The sequence below is a fragment of the Lissotriton helveticus genome, chromosome 8, assembly GCF_964261635.1.
Source record: "Lissotriton helveticus chromosome 8, aLisHel1.1, whole genome shotgun sequence".
Taxonomy (NCBI): domain Eukaryota; kingdom Metazoa; phylum Chordata; class Amphibia; order Caudata; family Salamandridae; genus Lissotriton; species Lissotriton helveticus.
The window spans coordinates 744,468,560-744,491,035 of NC_136069.1; the positions used below are offsets into that span (position 1 = coordinate 744,468,560).

Genomic DNA, 22,476 nt, shown 5'->3' on the forward strand with positions numbered 1-22,476 from the left:
AGACAAAATAAGGCGAGGTGAGCCGCTCTAACTCCTTGCTATCGCTGGTTTCCTCCGTTAAGGGCTTAAAATGTGGCAATAATGTCCAAAACTGTGTCCCACTCGCTGCTGCTGCTGACCGGCGTTATGAGGCCTCAGGAGGGCGGGGGGCGGGCCAGCAGGGAGAGCGGACCGGAAGCTCTCCGTCGGTCTAGCAGGGACTTCTGGGAATTGAAGTCCCTGCACGCTCGCAGCCCCGCTGCAGCCACACACCCAAGCCGCTTACCTCCTTACTGCCTCTACGCTCCACACACGCAGCTGCTAATGTGTCTCCCTCCTCTGGCAGGCGAAGGGGCACCCGCGGAGCGGGTGCGCCGAGAAGTGGTCGGATGCCGGGTGAAGACAAAATAAGGCGAGGTGAGCCGCTCTAACTCCTTGCTATCGCTGGTTTCCTCCGTTAAGGGCTTAAAATGTGGCAATAATGTCCAAAACTGTGTCCCACTCGCTGCTGCTGCTGACCGGCGTTATGAGGCCTCAGGAGGGCGGGGGGCGGGCCAGCAGGGAGAGCGGACCGGAAGCTCTCCGTCGGTCTAGCAGGGACTTCTGGGAATTGAAGTCCCTGCACGCTCGCAGCCCCGCTGCAGCCACACACCCAAGCCGCTTACCTCCTTACTGCCTCTACGCTCCACACACGCAGCTGCTAATGTGTCTCCCTCCTCTGGCAGGCGAAGGGGCACCCGCGGAGCGGGTGCGCCGAGAAGTGGTCGGATGCCGGGTGAAGACAAAATAAGGCGAGGTGAGCCGCTCTAACTCCTTGCTATCGCTGGTTTCCTCCGTTAAGGGCTTAAAATGTGGCAATAATGTCCAAAACTGTGTCCCACTCGCTGCTGCTGCTGACCGGCGTTATGAGGCCTCAGGAGGGCGGGGGGCGGGCCAGCAGGGAGAGCGGACCGGAAGCTCTCCGTCGGTCTAGCAGGGACTTCTGGGAATTGAAGTCCCTGCACGCTCGCAGCCCCGCTGCAGCCACACACCCAAGCCGCTTACCTCCTTACTGCCTCTACGCTCCACACACGCAGCTGCTAATGTGTCTCCCTCCTCTGGCAGGCGAAGGGGCACCCGCGGAGCGGGTGCGCCGAGAAGTGGTCGGATGCCGGGTGAAGACAAAATAAGGCGAGGTGAGCCGCTCTAACTCCTTGCTATCGCTGGTTTCCTCCGTTAAGGGCTTAAAATGTGGCAATAATGTCCAAAACTGTGTCCCACTCGCTGCTGCTGCTGACCGGCGTTATGAGGCCTCAGGAGGGCGGGGGGCGGGCCAGCAGGGAGAGCGGACCGGAAGCTCTCCGTCGGTCTAGCAGGGACTTCTGGGAATTGAAGTCCCTGCACGCTCGCAGCCCCGCTGCAGCCACACACCCAAGCCGCTTACCTCCTTACTGCCTCTACGCTCCACACACGCAGCTGCTAATGTGTCTCCCTCCTCTGGCAGGCGAAGGGGCACCCGCGGAGCGGGTGCGCCGAGAAGTGGTCGGATGCCGGGTGAAGACAAAATAAGGCGAGGTGAGCCGCTCTAACTCCTTGCTATCGCTGGTTTCCTCCGTTAAGGGCTTAAAATGTGGCAATAATGTCCAAAACTGTGTCCCACTCGCTGCTGCTGCTGACCGGCGTTATGAGGCCTCAGGAGGGCGGGGGGCGGGCCAGCAGGGAGAGCGGACCGGAAGCTCTCCGTCGGTCTAGCAGGGACTTCTGGGAATTGAAGTCCCTGCACGCTCGCAGCCCCGCTGCAGCCACACACCCAAGCCGCTTACCTCCTTACTGCCTCTACGCTCCACACACGCAGCTGCTAATGTGTCTCCCTCCTCTGGCAGGCGAAGGGGCACCCGCGGAGCGGGTGCGCCGAGAAGTGGTCGGATGCCGGGTGAAGACAAAATAAGGCGAGGTGAGCCGCTCTAACTCCTTGCTATCGCTGGTTTCCTCCGTTAAGGGCTTAAAATGTGGCAATAATGTCCAAAACTGTGTCCCACTCGCTGCTGCTGCTGACCGGCGTTATGAGGCCTCAGGAGGGCGGGGGGCGGGCCAGCAGGGAGAGCGGACCGGAAGCTCTCCGTCGGTCTAGCAGGGACTTCTGGGAATTGAAGTCCCTGCACGCTCGCAGCCCCGCTGCAGCCACACACCCAAGCCGCTTACCTCCTTACTGCCTCTACGCTCCACACACGCAGCTGCTAATGTGTCTCCCTCCTCTGGCAGGCGAAGGGGCACCCGCGGAGCGGGTGCGCCGAGAAGTGGTCGGATGCCGGGTGAAGACAAAATAAGGCGAGGTGAGCCGCTCTAACTCCTTGCTATCGCTGGTTTCCTCCGTTAAGGGCTTAAAATGTGGCAATAATGTCCAAAACTGTGTCACTTTAACCTTTTTCCCCTTGATATCTCAGCACATAGTCACTTTATGATGAATTTTCGGTATACAGCATTTTTGCTAACAAAAATATTTGGCTGTAAGTATCAGCCAATATGTATTGATACATGTATAGGATTTTCTTCCATGGGTGCTGAATAAGGGAGCTATAGGCATATAGCTCTTGGCCAAAGTGGGATTTATATGCTGAAGTGTATGCAATATAGAGATTGTTATTTTTGCATTCTCAAGGTAGAAACCTTGGAGTTAGTGGCCTTAGTCTACAGTTTCAAATGAAGAGTTATGAGTTCATCAAAACCGTAGGCGAGTTCAGCAGAATTTTAATATGTATAATTTTCACTTTATATTTCTTTAGCCTGTTTCGGAGTAGCATTAGAACTAGGGTCTTTAACATGCATTTAAGCAATAATTGTCATCACCTTTCATGTACTATTATAATGTTTTTTGCTGTAAACAAATATATGATATGTTTAAAATAATTTATTATAACATGTGAGCATTTGAGCAGTAATAGCAACATTTTGGTATTGAATATCATGTTATGCACACAAGACCCCCGCAAGTGCGGTAGTATTTTGTTTATGTTTCCTAAATCAGGCTTGCACTAGCACTTTAAAAATGAGGGTTGAGAACTAGGCGTTGTCATGTGAACAAGGCCGCTGGGACGGCCGAAACGCGTCGTGATGGCACACTGGTGAAATAAATCGAATTTGCACTAAGAAGGTCTGCCCTCGTCATTTCTCATGCAGTTTTGGGAAGTTAATGTCACGAGTTGAAGTGATATAGATATATATATATATATATATATATATATCTGCTCAGAAAGTTCTCAAACCGCTGTCACGCGGAAAAAGAGATAGCAGCACTCCAAGGGTATACGCACAACATTTATTCAAGAACGCGCTTTCGGCACTCGGCCTTCTTCAGTAATAAATCATCAGTTGCCACAAACAACTGCCATTTAAAAGAAATAATCACATGACATATAGACAGGGAAAACGGACTCAGATGGAAACAAAGAAAACGAATGGTCGCCATCTTGGAATGGGTAAATACAGACATGAAGCTAAATGCATCACGTTATATCGTGTCATCTCATATAAATTCATATCGAGTTACAAATCAAACCCTAAATGGGTCCCCCATTTTCATATGGCAGCAGAGAATTGCATTATATGCACATATCAATTAATCCACCTGAGTCCGTTTTCCCTGTCTATATGTCATGTGATTATTTCTTTTAAATGGCCTTTTGTGCGTATACCCTTGGAGTGCTGCTATCTCTTTTTCCGCGTGACAGCGGTTTGAGAACTTTCTGAGCAGATATTACGTGTCGGGCACACCCCCGACAAAGCAGCACCAGCCCACGAGTGCGGGAGGCAGGTGTACACGGAGCGGGAATACAATTTTCCAGCCGCACCACAACGTGAGGAACTTTGGAATTAACAGCGGATCCCACCCAACGCCCTTCGCCTTTCCGGATGGATTGTGACTGTGGCGGGAAACGGCGTAAAGGGTAAGGGATTTCCGACTATAATTATCCAGGCAAAGAAATCGATTGTTGTCGGCGTAGGGGGCACATTATTATTCCTTTTGTTGTTGCGGCTGCAACTACACGCAAAAAGTCATGTTTTGCGAAACGGAACGTAGGAAAGCGGAGCAGGGCATGTTCAAAAACAAGATTAAAACAACTGATGCACAGGAAGAAGCACAGGGCGCTACCAGCAAGACGGGAACAGGTTTAAATGCCAAGTTAACATCGTTGGAACGTCTCTATGAAAGAGAAATCAGAAAATGGTGGGAGGCGACCTCCCTCCAAAATTATATAGATGTTGATCGTGTTCCTAGAGGACTTAGGATATACACGATACCGGCATATGAGAACCCGGACCCCTCATTACTTGATGCATGGGCTGAACACACCGCCCAATCATGCAAAGGGAGTCTGATAATTCTGGTACGCTTTGCTTGGAGCGATCGAGACAAGGCTTTAGCCCAAATAAAGGACATTGAACATGACCTATCAAAAGAAGAGAATCAATCGAAATTGGATGAAAAACGAGAAGCCATGAAAAAACGGCTAAAAAAATATGAAGAAAAAATCAAACAAAGAAAAGAAGAAAAATTTGAGAGGGACGAGAAAGACTATAGCAGGGGAAGGGTTCTTACCTTCGCCAAGAAATATGATAATCCCAGGAAGGAAGTGAGAAAGAAAAAACAACCAGAAGCAATTGCTCCGATTCCAGAAACCTCAGATTCATCCATCACTGGGGATGAAGGCTCTAGTGAGGAAGGTCAGGATGGTCTGCCGGAGACTTCGGCTTTTCACGAGGAATACCGAGTCATGCGAAAACAGCAACTGCAAGGGGGCAGGGGCAAACCCCCGGACCAAAGAGGAACAAGAGGAAAACGAGGGAGGGGGGGCTGGAGCCGCAAACACCGCAGGGTCGCCACCCATGACAAGGAGCAAGAAGAACTTCTACAAGAAGAAAGCATAGTAGCACAAGATAATCTAACCACAATAAATTTAACATCGAAAGTCCTGACTGAAGAAGAACAAAGTATTCTCAAACTGGGACTCACTTTCTGTCCTCAAAAGAATCTAGAATTTACGCAGACTCGTATAGACCTCTTCAAGTTTATCCGTAAATTGAAACTATTCAAATATTTCAAATTGAAACCTCAACCAGGTAAATCATCGGCGGCAAATATCTCCGGAGATGGCACCCTGATCTGTAGGGATTTAGCTGGCATAAGATCACTGGAAGAATTGAGACTTGAAATAATGGAAGACAACGATGCGAATTTGAGAAACACTCAACTAGTCAAGGAAATGGATATACAGCAAAAAGGCGGTGCTACAGCTTTCAAACCCACTTCAACCTTTATGCCAACTATGGGATCCGATGCTATTGACACTTTTTCCGAGGCAGTGATTCAGGATCTGAGGAAAATGAGGAGCACATTGAAATACAAACAAGTGAACCAAAACAATTTTTCCAATAAACAGCATATGGCATTGAAAAAATTATGTGAGGACTCTTCCTTGGTTTGCAAACCCTCTGATAAAGGGGGGAACATTGTTCTGCCCACTAAGACTCAATACGAGAAAGAGGCGTTACGACAACTAAATGATTCCAACACATATGCAAGGGTCACTGAATACCATATATAACAACAGCATTCAGACATACCATAAAATGATTCTTAAATGGTACAACAAAGATATGCTTAATTGTGATGAACATCTTTTTCTTAGATGCCTGAATCCAGTAACTCCCACATTTTATTACCTACCAAAGGTACATAAAGACTTGGTGAACCCTCCCGGGAGACCTATTGTTGCCTCTATAGGCAGTCTAACGGAACATTTATCCACTTACATAGATTCTTTTCTCTCTCCGTTGGTGACAAATTTGAAATCCTACCTAAAAGACACGAAACATTTCTTAAATTGTATTGAGCAATTTAAATGGCATGATGGATACACTATGTTGGTCATAGACATTACAGGATTATATACATGTATTGGACATGGACCTGGATTGTCGGCTATTGCATGGTTTCTTGAAAATAAACCTGTAAAGTACTTTGAACACAACAAAATGCTGCTTGAATTTATGCAATTCTGCCTTGATAATAATATCTTTCTTTTTGGTAAAGAGTTGTTTAAACAGCTGACAGGCGTGGCGATGGGTACCTGCTCCGCCCCCAGTATTGCGAATCTTTTCGTGGGATGGTGGGAGGAGCAGGTGGCCTGGTCAACCGAGAACAAAAAATGGAACGATATTGTGAAGGGATGGTATCGTTACATTGACGACCTCTTTATTGTTATAGAGGGGTCGGTTGCATTGGCTGAAGAGTACATTGAAGTATTAAATCACAATGCATGCAACTTGAAATTCACGGGTGAAATTAGTCAAACAGAGGTGAATTACCTAGATTTGACTATATTCATTGAGAATGGTTGTCTACAAACTAAGCTGTTTCGAAAAATCACTGCTGGGAATTCCACTTTATATGCCACCAGCAGTCATCCCACTAGCTTGGTAAATAGTATACCATATGGCGAATTACTTCGTATCAAAAGGAACAACACCAATGATGAAGAATTCTTGAAAGCAGCAGGCAGTTGTATACAAAGGTTTAAGGCCAGAGGATACAAAGATGGGATCCTGAGACAGGCCTTGAATAAAGTTAAGAAGTTAGATAGAAATACACTTCTAACCAAGAAACAGGCTAAATCCAAAGGTGGTGAATTTAGACTCATAACCACCTATTCCAGTAATGCTTCTGATTTAAAACGTATTATGCGGAAGCATTGGAATATATTGATGACTGACAATACTATAAAGAAAGATCTACCGCCATATCCTCTGGTAACTTTTAGGAAAGCTAGGGCTTTAAAAGACTATTTAGTACATAGTCACCACAAAGAACACAAGCCTACTTCCAAGTCAGAACCCTTGAAAGGCTTCTTTCCTTGTGGGCGCTGCAAAGCGTGCAAGGGAAGCAAGCGAACTGTACAATACAGTGTCCCTGGGATGCAGAAACCCAGAAAGATATTGAAGTTTCTAACTTGTACCACACCATATGTGGTGTACTGTCTGACATGTCCTTGTGGCAGAAGGTATGTCGGCAGTACCACCAATCCGGTCAAACTACGGATTTTAGAGCACCAGAGGGCGATTCAGAATGCAGACCCCAGTTATCCTGTGGCCAGACATTTTGATTTAGAACATGCTCGTAACAGGGATCTGTTATCTTACTTTTGTCTGGATGCTGTCCCGTTAAATGAGAGAGGGGGAGACCGGTTACAGAAACTAAGACGACTTGAGTCGCGATACATAATCGATCTTCAAACAAAGACACCGATGGGTTTAAATATACATGAAGACTTGGGAGTTCATTTAATATGATTGTAGCTTAAGTATGGTTCCGTGGTTTTTTGAAATATGATAATTTGTAATGAATTCAAAACATGACTAAGATAAGAGATGCGATATGTATATAAATGTTGACATGGACAGAGGGCTTGGATAAGAGTAGCCCATTCAGGGCAAGATTACTAAATGCAGGTGGATTAATTGATATGTGCATATAATGCAATTCTCTGCTGCCATATGAAAATGGGGGACCCATTTAGGGTTTGATTTGTAACTCGATATGAATTTATATGAGATGACACGATATAACGTGATGCATTTAGCTTCATGTCTGTATTTACCCATTCCAAGATGGCGACCATTCGTTTTCTTTGTTTCCATCTGAGTCCGTTTTCCCTGTCTGTATGTCATGTGATTATTTCTTTTAAATGGCAGTTGTTTGTGGCAACTGATGATTTATTACTGAAGAAGGCCGAGTGCCGAAAGCGCGTTCTTGAATAAATGTTGTGCGTATACCCTTGGAGTGCTGCTATCTCTTTTTCCGCGTGACAGCGGTTTGAGAACTTTCTGAGCAGATATTACGTGTCGGGCACCCCCCCGACAAAGCAGCACCAGCCCACGAGTGCGGGAGGCAGGTGTACACGGAGCGGGAATATATATATATATATATATATATATATATATATATATATATATATATATATATATATCTCGCTCCAAATTACCCACAGGCAAGGATGCACTAAACAGCAAGATCACGGGTAAGAGCGAACACCACAGTCCGATATGTTTCCAGCTCTCATGTCATAGATTTTAGCCTGACGCGTTTCTGAACTTCTTCTATATATTACCTACTGGCGGTCGCCAGTAGGTATATATAGTTAGGATTTTTTCTCTATGGGATTTTTGAAAATTCTATGTCTAATAACTTTGGCGTTTGTGGACGGAATTGGCTGAAATTTTCAGGAAAATGGCACATTTTGTTTCTGAGCAGCCCTTGAAAATTTGGGGGGGGGTTCGTCAAGGGGGGGCCGAGAAAAAAGGGGGGTCCCAAAACGTGTTTTTAACATTGAGTTTTCCATAGGGCGGTTGGCCTCACTTTTAGCCCGAACGGCTGAATGGATTTGCACGAAACTTGGCAAAATTGTAGGGACTGGTAGCCCGATGTGCCTTTTGTAGGTCTCAATATATGTGCTTCAGTGGATTTTGAGAAATTAACGTTCAAAAAAAGATATATATCTGTAACAGCGGACCGGGCAGCGCTCCAGTTCGCGTACTTTTCGCGCAACAGAGCTTTGTGAAGCGAAGCTGGTTGGTTCTCCGGCGTCTGTAAACATTCCAAACAGTCCGTAGCGGCCGCCATCTTGTCTCTCGGTAGGATCGAGAGACAAGAGGAGGCCAAAGCGAAGGGGCAAATGACCATAAGGGGGCATAGTAGATCCTCGCTGACCCCCTAGGTTTGATGTGGAGGTTTTAAAAGGGCCCCGCGGGGCAAAAAAAAAAAAAAATAATAATAATCGAACGGCTGAATGGATTTGCACGAAACTTGGTAAAATATTAGGGACTGGTAGCCCGATGTGCCTTTGCTAGGTCTCAATATATGTGCTCCAGTGTATTTTGAGAAATTAACGTTCAAAAAAAGATATATATCTGTAACAGCGCTCCGCTTCGCGTAACGGAGGTTTGCGAAGCTGATTGGTTCTCCGGCGTCTGTAAACATTGCAAAGAGTCCGTAGCGGCCGCCATCTTGTCTCTCGGTAGGATCGAGAGACAAGAGGAGGCCAAAGCGAAGGGGCAAATGACCATAAGGGGGCATAGTAGATCCTCCTTGACCTCTTAGGTTTGATGTGGAGGTTTTAAAAGGGCCCCGCGAGGCAAAAAAAATAATAATAATAATAATCGAACGGCTGAATGGATTTGCACGAAACTTGGTAAAATATTAGGGACTGATAGCCCGATGTGCCTTTGCTAGGTCTCAATATATGTGCTCCAGTGGATTTTGAGAAATTAACGTTCAAAAAAAGATATATATCTGTAACAGCGCTCCGCTTCGCGGAGATAAAATTATATCTGTATTACCTAGCTGTTGCTAACACCAGTTAGCAACGGCTAGTAGGAGATAGCGACCATCTTGGGCCCCACTTTGCATGTGAGTGATATTTATCACTAATGACATGCAAAGTGGGCATGCCAAGATGTTAGCGACTGGAAACAGTCGCTAACATCGCTATCTCCTATTATCAACTTTTGGAAATATTCGCGATAAGCGCGAATATCTCCAAAAGCTAGCACCTGCCCTGAGCAGTTCTAAGGCATGTTATCCAATGGGAGGTGGATAACATGGCTAAGAGCATTAGCTCGGTAATGCATGAATATCGCTGAGTTTTCAGCGATATTAATGCATTGCGGTCGTTTTTTATCGTATTTGCGATAAACCTTGATAATAGCAAGGTTTATCTGCGATAATTTCTGACGATGCTTAGCGGTAAAAAAATCGTTGCTAAGCATCGTTAGGGATAAATATCGTTTAACTTTGGTAATATGCCCCAACGTCTGTTAACGTTCGATTCGAAGGAAATCAGGAAGTGTTGAAAAACATTGTCTGCGCCATCTTGCCTTTTTTCAAATGCCACACTTTTGTCGTGCACGGCAGTCATTTTAGATGCCTTGACCAGACCCACTCTGTGCACGCTGTCGATCCTTAGCATGACTCCCCACCCTCACAAGCATCTCCCCCAGGCAGTGGTCACCCCCGCTCTCTGTCTTATGCATGGGTAATAAACCACCCCCCATCTGCGCTGCTCTTCCCTGAGAATCACACCCTGTGCCCGCCCGACACCTCCCTTTCGCCCTATTCACTACCGCACCCTCTGACACTCCTTTTCCTCTGTGTCCGATTGTCCAGGCCGGTCCTAGGGTATCAGCTAGCCCTGCAGATGTAGTTTATGGCCCCATCTGTAAAGAATCACCCCTCTTCAAAGGAGTTATAGTAGATCAAGGCCCACACTCGATGAGATCCGTCACAGCAGACGCGTTCCTATTATCTGAAAACCATCCTGTATTGTGATTGGGGAGGGGACCGAGCCTGAAGCGGAAGATTCCAGGGATGACTCTTTGTACATCAAAGTTTTTACAATTATGTGTCACATTAAAAATATATAGCACTCCAACAAAGTAGTAAGATTATAAAACTTTAATAACTTATAAATATATACAAGAAAACAAAAACAGTAATAACATATAAACATTTTTAGGGAAAAACAACGAACTAGCGGTCGGCTGTGCGAATAGTCCCAACGCAGCACAACGTCCAGATTTCTGGCATGGGGCGTCGCGGGGGGTGGGTCATCAGTAGCAAACTGTTGTGCGAATAGTTCCAAGGCAGCAGAACGATGGCACCAAGGTGATGTCCAGTAAGTTGCCGCACTGGTTTTGGTATCCTACAATGCTGCTCCGAATAACGGCGTGGGGCGCCCCGGGGGAGGCGGCGTGAACGGGCCTCTCCAGGTGGAGTGTCATCTGTTGTACTGGGGCGCCCCTTTACCGTTTCAGTTGCCATTCCGTCCGTTTTTGGTCCACTGTGTCAAAAGCCGCAATTCAGCTGAGTTGCGCCCACTCTTGCGGTGCAGCGATAGGCGGCTGTCACAGGACTCTCAAAATGGCGGCAGGCTCTTTCCTTTTTGGGTCTGGTCCACTGAAATGGCCCTGGGACACCTTGGAAATCGGACGCTTGTCTGCTAGGTCTTGGACCCAATTCTCGAAAGCGTCCCCTCCGCCTTGAGGATTTATCAAAAGTTTTGGGGGCCCCCGACTCCTGTAGGCTTCTGGTGGGGAGCGGTTGCCATGATTGCTCGCGGAATGACCACGACGGAGCTACGAGATGGTGGTGCTCTCATGCTGAAGCCAGCTTCAGTCTGATACATCCAGAAACAAGGTGGGGCTTTCATCGTTTGGGAAAAAAATAAAGTTTTCATCCAATGAAAAGTGTTGTTTTTAGGTCATATGATCAAGCCTTCCATCATTAGGAAACCAAAAATAAAATGAACCAATGAAAAGTTTTATAAACAAGTCACATGACCTGTTATGCGGCATAGGGTATAAAATGCGGAGAAAATACGTTGGCACGTGAGGCGGCGTCAGTAGCGGACCGATGTGCGAATAGGCCGAAGGCAATACAACGCACCAAGATCCGGATGGCACCGAGGTGGTGTCCAGCAAGTTGCAGCACTGGTGTGGCCATCCTACAATGCTGAAAGTCGGCGTGGGGCGCCCCGTTGGCCTGTGAGTTTGCGTCAGTAGCGGACCGATGTGCGAATAGGCCGAAGGCAGCACAACGCGCCAAGATTCGGATGGCACCGAGGTGGTGTCTAGTAAGTTGCCGCACTGGTGTGGCCATCCTACAATGTTGAAAGTCGGCGTCGGGCGCCCCGTTGGCCTGTGAGATGGCGGCAGTAGCGGACCGATGTGCGAATGGGGCCAAAGGCAGCGCAACAATATTTTCGGAATAGAAGACACCACAAGGCGCTGAGATGCCAAGATCCGGATGGCACCGAGGTGGTGTCTAGCAAGTTGTGGCACTGGTGTGGCCATCCTACAATGGTAAAAGTCGGCGTGGGGCGCCCTGTTGGCCTGTGAGATGGTGTCAGTAGCGGACTGATGTGCGAATGGGGCCAAAGGCAGCGCAACAATATTTTCTGACTGACACCACAAGGCGCTGAGATGCCAAGATCCGGATGGCACCGAGGTGATGTCTAAGTTGCGGACCGATGTGCGAATGGGGTCAAAGGCAGCGCAACAATATTTTCTGTATGGAAGATACCACTAGGCGTTGAGATGCCAAGATCCGGATGGCACCGAGGTGATGTATAGCAAGTTGCTGTACTGGTGTGGCCATCCTACAATGGTAAAAGTCGGCGTGGGGCGCCCTGTTGGCTTGTGAGATGGTGTCAGTTGCAGACCGATGTGCGAATGGGGCCAAAGGCAGCGCAACAATATTTTCTGTATGGAAGATACCACTAGGCGTTGAGATGCCAAGATCCGGATGGCACCGAGGTGATGTCTAGCAAGTTGCTGTACTGGTGTGGTCATCCTACAATGCTGAAACTCGGCGTGGGGCGCCCTATTAGCCTGTGAGATGGCGTCAGTAGCGGACCGATGTCTGAATGGGGAAAGGTAGCGCAAGAATATTTTCTGAATAGAAGACACCACAAGGCGCTGAGATGCCAAGATCCGGATGGCACCGAGGTGGTGTCTAGTAAGGTGCACTGGTGTGGTCATCCTACAATGCTGAAACTCGGCGTGGGGCGCCCCATTAGTCTGTGAGATGGCGTCAGTAGCGGACCGATGTGCGAATAGGCCGAAGGCAGCACAACGCGCCAAGATCCGGATGTCACCGTGGTGGTTTCATAGTTGAGAGGCACTTCATCTGCAGTGGGGCGCCGAGATCCGGATGGCACCGAGGTGATGTCTAGCAAGTTGCTGTACTGGTGTGGTCATCCTACAATGCTGAAACTCGGCGTGGGGCGCCCCATTAGCCTGTGAGATGGCGTCAGTAGCGGACCGATGTGCGAATAGGTCGAAGGCAGCACAACGCGCCAAGATCCGGATGTCACCGTGGTGGTTTCATAGTTGAGAGGCACTTCATCTGCAGTGGGGCGCCGAGATCCGGATGGCACCGAGGTGATGTCTAGCAAGTTGCTGTACTGGTGTGGTCATCCTACAATGCTGAAACTCGGCGTGGGGCGCCCCATTAGCCTGTGAGATGGCGTCAGTAGCGGACCGATGTGCGAATAGGCCGAAGGCAGCACAACGCGCCAAGATCCGGATGTCACCGTGGTGGTTTCATAGTTGAGAGGCACTTCATCTGCAGTGGGGCGCCGAGATCCGGATGGCACCGAGGTGATGTCTAGCAAGTTGCTGTACTGGTGTGGTCATCCTACAATGCTGAAACTCGGCGTGGGGCGCCCCATTAGCCTGTGAGATGGCGTCAGTAGCGGACCGATGTGCGAATGGGGCCAAAGGCAGCGCAACAATATTTTCTGAAGAGAAGACACCAAAAGGCGCTGAGATTCCAAGATCCGGATGGCACCGAGGTGGTGTCTAGCAAGCTATGCAGTTGAGTTGTGTGCGCACTTGCGGCGAATAGGTCGAAGGCAGCATAACAATGTTTTCTGAATAGAAGACACCACAAGGCGTTGAGATTCGGTTACCACCGAGGTGATGTCTAGCAAGTTGCCGCACTGGTGTGGCCATCCTACAATACTGCTCCGAATAACGGCGTGGGGTGCCCGAAGGGGGGGGGGGAGGCGGCGTGAACGGGCCTTCCTAGGTGGAGGCTCGTCTGCTGTAGTGGGGCGCCCCTTTACCGTTTCAGTTGCCATTCAGCTGAGTTTCGGCTGCTCTTGATGCTACAGCGACAGGCGGCTGCAACAGGACTCTCAAAATGGCGGCCTGTTCTTTGGATTTGGGCCTGGTCCACTAAAATGGCCCTGGGACACCTTAGAACTCGGACGCTCGATTTTTTTTTCCTTTCCTGTACATGCAAAAAAAGGTAAATGCCCGGTACGTTACACGCTTCATCTGCCACGATGAACTCTCCAGAGGAACCGAAAAAAAATATAGTTATGGTAACTATACCATGCATCGTCATATGGAGAGGTGGCACCGATTAATTATAGTGCTGCATAAAAGAGAGATTTGGAGGAGAACCCCTGACCTGCTAGTACATTCATCAAAGAAGTGGCACTGACAGCATCAGAGGCAAGGGAAACGGTCCCAAATATTTAGAAGAACTTTGGAAAGATTAAAATGACATGTTTAGATTGTGGCAAATTAATTTCATGTGGACAGATGAGTGTTACTCTAATAAATACAGCATATGAACATCATCATAGTCGATGGTTGGTAGAGACATTTTGACTATATCCTGGACCTGCCCGTCCTCGCCCAAAATGGCGCCGAAATAAATGGGACTCGTAACTCTTTGTTGTGTACTGGTTGCAGAACCTTGAAATCACGAGATACGTATGCAGTTTTGAAGCACATGGCGGGCGGGGACGAGAATTGATTGAATGTTTCGACATCCCTATTGATATTAAGTTCTGATGTGTTATTGATTACTGTACTATTGAAAGTTCGAATTAACGTCACCCATGGTACTTGCCCGCAAATGTATATCTAGATAATTTTATTGTAACTGGCCCTGTCGTATTTTAATTATAAAATGTACGTCCACCGATTCCGTAACTGTTAGACACCTTAGTTCTTGCAACCTAATGGCCCGCCCGTTACGTTCCTCTACAGTGTAAATGTCTACTCATCATATACGATTACAGTTTGCTCCGTGGCCGGCCCACGTGGTTATAGGCTCGTATTTGTATAATGAAATTTTCACAATAAAGGTTTTTAAAAGAAAACATGGTAGTAGTATATACATTGGTAAAGTTTTTAATAATAGTCACTGTTTTAGAATCATTAAAAGGCAAGTGAAATAAAGCAGACCAATTACATGAAGGGTAAAAGGTATAATACGAAGGAACGCAGTAAAGATAAATGGTCAAGGGCTGTTGTGTTTTCTATTCCTGCAACATAAAGTGATCGATAAGAATCTCATATTCAGGCGTATCGGCGACTAAGACAGCAGGTCGACCCTCTTTTGCTCAACGGCTCCGTCATGGGACGAAGAAACGCTCTTTTTCTCGAAAAAAGAATATATTTTACTTGCAGGACAGTTGTAAATTTTCCGGGAAAGTACATTAGCCTGGAACATTATAACATATATTTAAGAAAAAATAATGTTCGGAAGTAATAAAAAGCGTAATTTTTAGGTCATATGACCAAGCCTTTCATCATTAGAATAAGAAAAGTAAAATGAACCAATGAAAAGTTTTATTAACAAGTCACATGACTTGTTATGCTTACGTTACGCGCTGCGCGCCCCGGATGACTTCCGGATGCGCTAACGCGGCGCGTCATATGACGCATTACGCGACAACGCAGGTCCAGAATATAGTCAAAATGTCTCCACCAACCAGCGGTCGGAACACAACCCCTTTTAGCAGGCTAAATAGTTCTGTTAAATGACAACAGAAGGGACAGGCAACAAGAAACATCAGTCAAAGAGGGGAGGGCTAGTTCTTCTCTACCGGGTTACATTGGGGCGCTACCGGAACTGATCGAATTGGTAGTCTACAGTGTTTCTGGATGTTTCAGACTGAAGCTGGGGTTAGCATGAGAGCAGTACCATTTCGTAGCTCCGTCGTGGCCATTCCGCAACCAATCATGGCAGCCGCTCTTTATCGTTATTTTGGGCGGGGTGGGTGGCGGAGCCGAGCTGTTTTGCAGCCATCATTGTGTGGAGTTCAGTTAATTTCACTAGTTTTGTATTTGTCATGAGGGGTTGTTCCTAATGTTTCTATTTTAGCGAGGTCAAAAAGAGATCCCGTTAGTGGCCTACTGATTTTGCTCGATTCCTTTTCTTTTTTTTTTACACGATTTTTCGTTATCTGCAAAGACTAAACAGAGTATTGCGACTCTGTGTTTGTTTGTAAATAGAGAATGAACCAAAGAGAACCAATTCTAAAACAGTAAATACTTGGATAACAATCAATCAAATGGAGAGAGAAGCAGGCACGACGTATTACAACGGGGGCAAAGGCCTGCGTTAACTACCCTTCACTATGTGCAAAGAGAGAGTACTCCTAATAGAAATGAGGGGGGGGGGGCACCATTCAAAGCAGATCAGTGTGCATAAACACGAAAATGTTTTCACTTACCACGTACTTGACATTCGACAGCTTATGATATTTGCTATTAAAAAACCATTGAAATTCACTGAATAAACCATAGGTTATAGACCATATATAGTTAGGAATTAGCATTTACAAAACCTTGAAAATTCACTGAAAAAACCATAGGTTATAGACCATATATAGTTAGGAATTAGCATTTAAAAAACCTTATTTTACTCACACAAAACCATTGAAATTCCATATATAGTTAGTTGCACTAACTATATATCGCGCACCTGCAATCCACTGCTGATGATGTCACATATTACATCATTCATGACATGGTCAGTGACATCACTGATGACATCACTGATGACATCTCAAATGACATCACTGATGACATCACTGATGACATCTCATTTGACATCAATGACCACATCACTGATGATATCATTCATGTGACAATACAATGCATCTCCTCACATTTTAATATAACCTCTGTTTCACCCAGTGTTAAATACAGAGTATAATTTTTGAAACCATTGACACACCAATACTAGTTACTACATATGTACTCACTGATTCCTACGTCTACACACACATTCACTCATTCACCCATACAATCATTCATACATACAATCACTCATCTTTACAACACTATCATATGCACTCATACACCTATACAGACACTCACACTCTGCCTCTCATCCATGGAGTTACTCACACACCTAGTCAGTCCTGTAAAGAATCAATCACACTTCCATTTTCTAATCTACACAGTTAAACATAGAGTACCTTACATTTTCAAACATATACTAACACATACTTACTCTCTTATAGAATCACTGATACAAGTACACATTGATCTGCACAGAGTCACACACCTCCCAGCCAGCCATACACACACTCAGTCTCCCATACAAATACTTGTGCAACCAATCAATAACCCATATAGCTACTTATATAGCTACTGATCAACACATGCAGAAGTTTACAGAACAACAGAAATAATGATGCACAAATTAAGACACTTTAGTCACTAACCCATGCACTCAGTGAGACACATTTAATCACTCTCTCATACATTCAGTCATGCACCTACTAAATCCTTTGTCCAGACACTTATACTTCCACTCATTCTTCAATATGTAAGACACATTTTAACTTTACAGAAACATACAGTCACTGGATGTTGTCATCAGTGATGTCATCAGTGATGTCATTTGAGATGTCATCAGTGATGTCATCAGTGATGTCACTGACCATGTCATGAATGATGTAATATGTGACATCATCAGCAGTGGATTGCAGGTGCGCGATATATAGTTAGTGCAACTAACTATATATGGAATTTCAATGGTTTTGTGTGAGTAAAATAAGGTTTTTTAAATGCTAATTCCTAACTATATATGGTCTATAACCTATGGTTTTTTCAGTGAATATATATATATATATATATATATAGTATTCATACGCACATGTGCATCAATATGGTTCAACACCTCTATAGAACTATGCATTACATTTCTAAGTATGTCAATATTTAGTGATAACATGTATAGATGAGTGTATGTAGAAGAGTTTGTGCTCCTTTCTGTGATAATACATATATGTCCGTGTATGTAATTCTGATCATAGGGAAGGTACATATAAAGGTATAACAATATATTTTGGATATAAAAAAAGAATAGAAACTAATTAAATAAATGAAAAGCCTTCGAATGTATAATCATACGCAACATACATTTGTGTGTTTTACCAGGTAAATATTATTAAGAGTATGTGCATATGTGTGCAGCTATTTAGGGATTTGGGGGCCGATTTACTGGCGGTCATTTACAAAGGCATTGGCAGAAAATGCTGCACTGCGGTTCCTGTCAATGCGTTTGCTACAGGGCGAAGGCAAAGGACACAGTAATGTAGCAAACAGTTATCTGTTCATTATTTTTTTTTTTTTTTTTAAAGTTTGAAGTTTATTGAAGTAAAAAGAAGCAAAGACAGAAAATGAAGAAACAGTCAAAAGTTATGAAAAACAGGTAATCTCTCTTACATAATGGCGAAACGTATTAAAGTTATCATATACATAAAAAAGAGAATAAGCAATAAATGTCAGGAACATGGGGGAATGAGGGAACATCTCAAATTATAAAAGTATATAAATGATATGATAAACAATAGATGCAATGAAGAAACAGTATAAGCAAATAAGAAAATGCATTCACGGTGGTTTACGAACTTCATCATTACGAATGGGGGAAGTGGGAGGAGGTCTAGCAATCTTAGATAGGAATTCAGTAAGGGGGAGCCACAAAAGATCAGGTTTGATTGCTAAGGAAATGGGGGAAACAAAATTAGTGTCTAGACGATGATTAAAGCAAATTGCGTTCCACCAAGCAGTAAAAGAAACATCTTGAGCCTGTTTCCAATGTGAAGTAATATGGTGAAAAGCAATTGCTATTAAAAGGTCTATTAATTTAAGCTTGTGGTGTGACCCGGTAAAAGCAGGAGAAAGGGAACCTAAGAAAATGTGTGTGATGGAAAAAGAAAAAGTAAAATGGAAAATCTTTTGCAATTGGGACCAAACTAAGCGCCAGAAACGTAAAATGTGAGGACATTCGAATAACATATGCTTCAAATCAGCCAAAGGGCATGGGCAGGACCAACAAGTGGAGGGAGTGTCTGGGGAAAATGATGACAGAGTGAGTGGAGTATTATCTGTTCATTTTGAAAAGAAAAAAGTAATGCTCCCCTCGCCATGGAATGACATATCATTTAATGTATTTATATATTGGTTCTTATAAAAAAAATTACATTTATTTATTATTATGTTTCTAAAAATATAAAATTTCTTTTTATAAATGTATTTATACATCATTTACGCTTTTTTAAAGATATAATTTTGAATATTATTTTAAATATATACACATACCTATAGAATGTAGATATTTAGAGTCATGATATTTTCGTATAGTGATATTTCATACGTTAAGATTATGTCATAGAAGCTACTAAAAAAAACTTGACAAACTGTAAACATTATGCATGAACTAATCACTATGGCTTGGTCCCTACAGAAGGAGTGTGCTGCCTGTCTGCAAATTGCTTCATTACGTCTTCTGTGGCAGTAGGCACTATATAAATACTCATACCATACCAAGTGACTGCACTGGTAGCGATTACATGCGTAACTTGGTATAAATTTCAGGAGGCTAAAGTGGCAGAAAACTTTGTGTACTATGATCCAACACAGAACAATATTGATGCTTTGTGAATTGTGGGCAGCATCAGTTCTCCTTTCTGCATATGCCTTTATTTTACACGGGTAACCCAAGTGCATTGGCAATGCTCCTGAAGCGTTTATGGTACGTGTTTGTTTTAATGCTCTCCAAGGGTACAACAGTGCTCCTGACCCTAATGTTTCTGAATATTACATTTGCTAAAATAAATGAAATAATGAACACACAGGGGCCTCAGTTAGCCACAAGCTTCTGGGCTTAAATTTGGTGACTGCTCTGGGAGCAGCTGTACGCAACCAATGCAATTAAGAGTTGCCAGGAACCTGGGCCTGAACAGAGAGGGTTAAAATGTCTACCTCCTTCAGATGGCAGACAGGGTAGACTATATGGGCCCTTTCCTTTGAGGGGGTCTCTCAGGCCCAGGCCCCCATTAACTCCTACTAAAAAGCAGTGGCGGCTGGCATGGTTTTCAGGAGGCGTGTTAGGTGGAGGTGCAGGGGGTTTGTTGCAAGGGAGGGGTGGGGGAAACTGTAAAAAATAATAATAATAAAAGAAACACTTACCTTGCCGTCCTGCATCTCTGCTTCTGCTCGCCTCACCAGACCGCGGCACAGGAAGCACAGAAAAGGCTCACCTAACCAATTGCAACACTGCAATGCAGTGTTGCGATTGGTTTTGGCCATCCTGGTATGACGCTCAACTAGGGATTTGGGGCCTGGGCTTGTTCTCCATGCAGGCTGTAATGCAGCCTGCATGGAGAAGAGGGGAAGTGCGCATGACTGGTTTGGGCAGCCTGAGAAGTTCGACCAAACAGTCATTGCGCACTTAGGAGTGGGCAAACCACTGTTCCCCTGCCCTGCTCTGAGAGCTGAGCAGCCCCACACGCCCGCAAAGCAGCAGGAAACATAAAATGATAATAATTGAAAGTTATCATCATTTTATGTTTCCTTTACTTTGCAGTGCACTACTTGAAAGGAGTGGGTTGACGCTCTTCCACCATAGCAGAGGAGCCGCCCTTGCCTAAATGTAAAAGGACAGGTGAACCTCGGGAACAAAAGATAAAACTGGGGGTATAGCCCAGCTGCAAAGTGTTTTGAGGACTTTTGTTTTCAGTGATATAGACAGGTCTAACCTGAAAGCAACTGATGTAATTTCTGTAAAATGACAATCACAATATCGGAGAAAGGAGAATGCAGGATTCTTTTCAGTGGAAATATTTGGAGGATGACATATCCTGAGCCCAAGCATTGTTCCATTATTCACAGCGGAATTTTATACCCGCCACTTCATTATCGTCAATTCAGGGCCCTGGTGCACCCAAAAACGTGCACTGTAACAAAGAGTCATAGTCCTGGTCAGAGTCAAATATTTTGTATTCAGTGAATCATTTGTACGTTGTTCCATTCTCAGTTAATTTATCCTAATTGGATGAGTTTCTCCAACTTAGGAAAGTAGTGAATGGACACAGAAGTATTGCCTACGTTCTGTGCTTTATCGCACAGAGTACGAAGGCAAGGTTCCTTCCTACTGCCTTTCCATCTTCCCCCAGTGGCCATCTTTTAAATTAGCCTGAACATGTAGGATATTTGCAGTCATCTTCGTTCCCATGTTTTAGAGCCCTAACCTTTTCATGATGCATTACTGCTTCATGAAAATAGAGGAGTATCTCAATATGGTGTGTTCTAATATGCAGAAGCAAATGTTGCTATAATAAGGTTGAACAGAAAGATGTATTCCTCAAAAACATATCGACACTGCTAGGCAGCTGCCACGTCAACCGCCTCCTCATCTGATAGGCTGGAACCTTCACAACATTGTAAAGGGACACTGGAACAAAAAGGTGCCATGGTGGGAGGATTTGTTGCAAGGGAAAGCAGAGCCCACCATGTGAAAAAATGTTCACTATGCACCAGAATAGACAAATTAAAAGATATATACATAATTTAGAGCCAAACGGAGATTAAAAAATATATTTCATCAAAGGAAAACTGTCCATTACCACCAGTAAAAAGCTGGCAGTGCCCACTCTGCTCATAATTGTAGAGAAACTGGGGCAAATAATGCACAATATTCTGCATTGATGTACATGGAGAAAATGAATATTCAGATGATTCTGAAGGAGTAGCACAATAATAAGATTGAGGTAATGCCCTTGCTTTATTAGCCATTCTGCAGGAGGGACAGACTGTCCTTGGATCAGCATGTGAGCAACCTCATGTCACAAAAGAGAAAGAAAATAATTCTTCACATATAATTATGTCCCATTTTATGTAGCCACCACATTTGAAAAGTGGATCTCATGGCATTTAGAACATACCTTTTATCTACAGATTCCCCTTCCATGGTCGCATACAACAAATCTGTTACTCAGGGCGGTATTTAAGATATACTCTACCTATGATCCCAGTAGTATAACCATGCTTCTGCAATATTTCTGCGAAGGTCGTTTCATTTGGAGGAATCCCACCAGATGCTGCTAACCACATCAAAACACGGTGCCCATCACTGTAGTCCATTCCTATAATCAAAAATAAAAGGCGAAACATATGTTTTGGCTTAGAATACCTACAAACATACCAGTATGACCCAAGCTCTCATCCTGGGCATCAACATTTAACAAACAGTTTATGATTGGCAGATACTCAATGATCTTGCACGATACGTTGCTTGTGTGCAGACTGAAAATATATAAGCATCAAGGGGACCACAAGGAGGAATAGCACTAATGTAATCGAGCTGGGTTTTTTGGGGGATTGGCAGATGACAGATTGACAGGTGCATCAACACAGCCCAACACCCTGTAGACTAAGTGCTCATACATTGTAGGTTTAAATCACTGAACAAAACAAAAGTTAAAGTGACGCTACAGTTGGGAATTGTAACATTCTTAGGTGGGTTAAAAAAACGTTTGAGTTAGGGTAAAATATCAGTGACAATGTAACATTTTAGAAAACAACCAGAATTCACCAGTTATAGTTATCTCAAGTAACTATAATTGGTGCCCTTCAATAACTATGATTTGCACCAACGCCACTCACAGTCTTTTCATAAATAATTTCATGGAATCAAGGATGTCATAGATAATATCATGAGTGTTGTAATATGTGGGGTAATTAGCATTGCATGGCGAGGACGGGAGTAAGAGAATCACAATTTAACTATAAAGTCACTTTAAGTTTTTTTTTTACGTGATGTAATATTTTATGACCAAACCCACACCACATCAGCCTTTGGCAGAA

At 44.6% G+C, this 22,476-nt stretch overlaps 1 protein-coding gene across 3 annotated transcripts in view; it reads right to left on the reverse strand.

Moving 5' to 3' along the window:
- Window positions 1–22,476, reverse strand: part of LOC144772898 (arylsulfatase D-like) — a 734,130-nt gene that overhangs the window by 282,889 nt on the left and 428,765 nt on the right. For all 3 annotated transcript variants that reach the window (XM_078657571.1, XM_078657574.1, XM_078657572.1), the window contains one exon: window positions 21,633–21,755. In XM_078657571.1, the coding sequence (XP_078513697.1) occupies window positions 21,633–21,755 (123 nt within the window). The remainder of the gene's footprint in view (window positions 1–21,632; window positions 21,756–22,476) is intronic.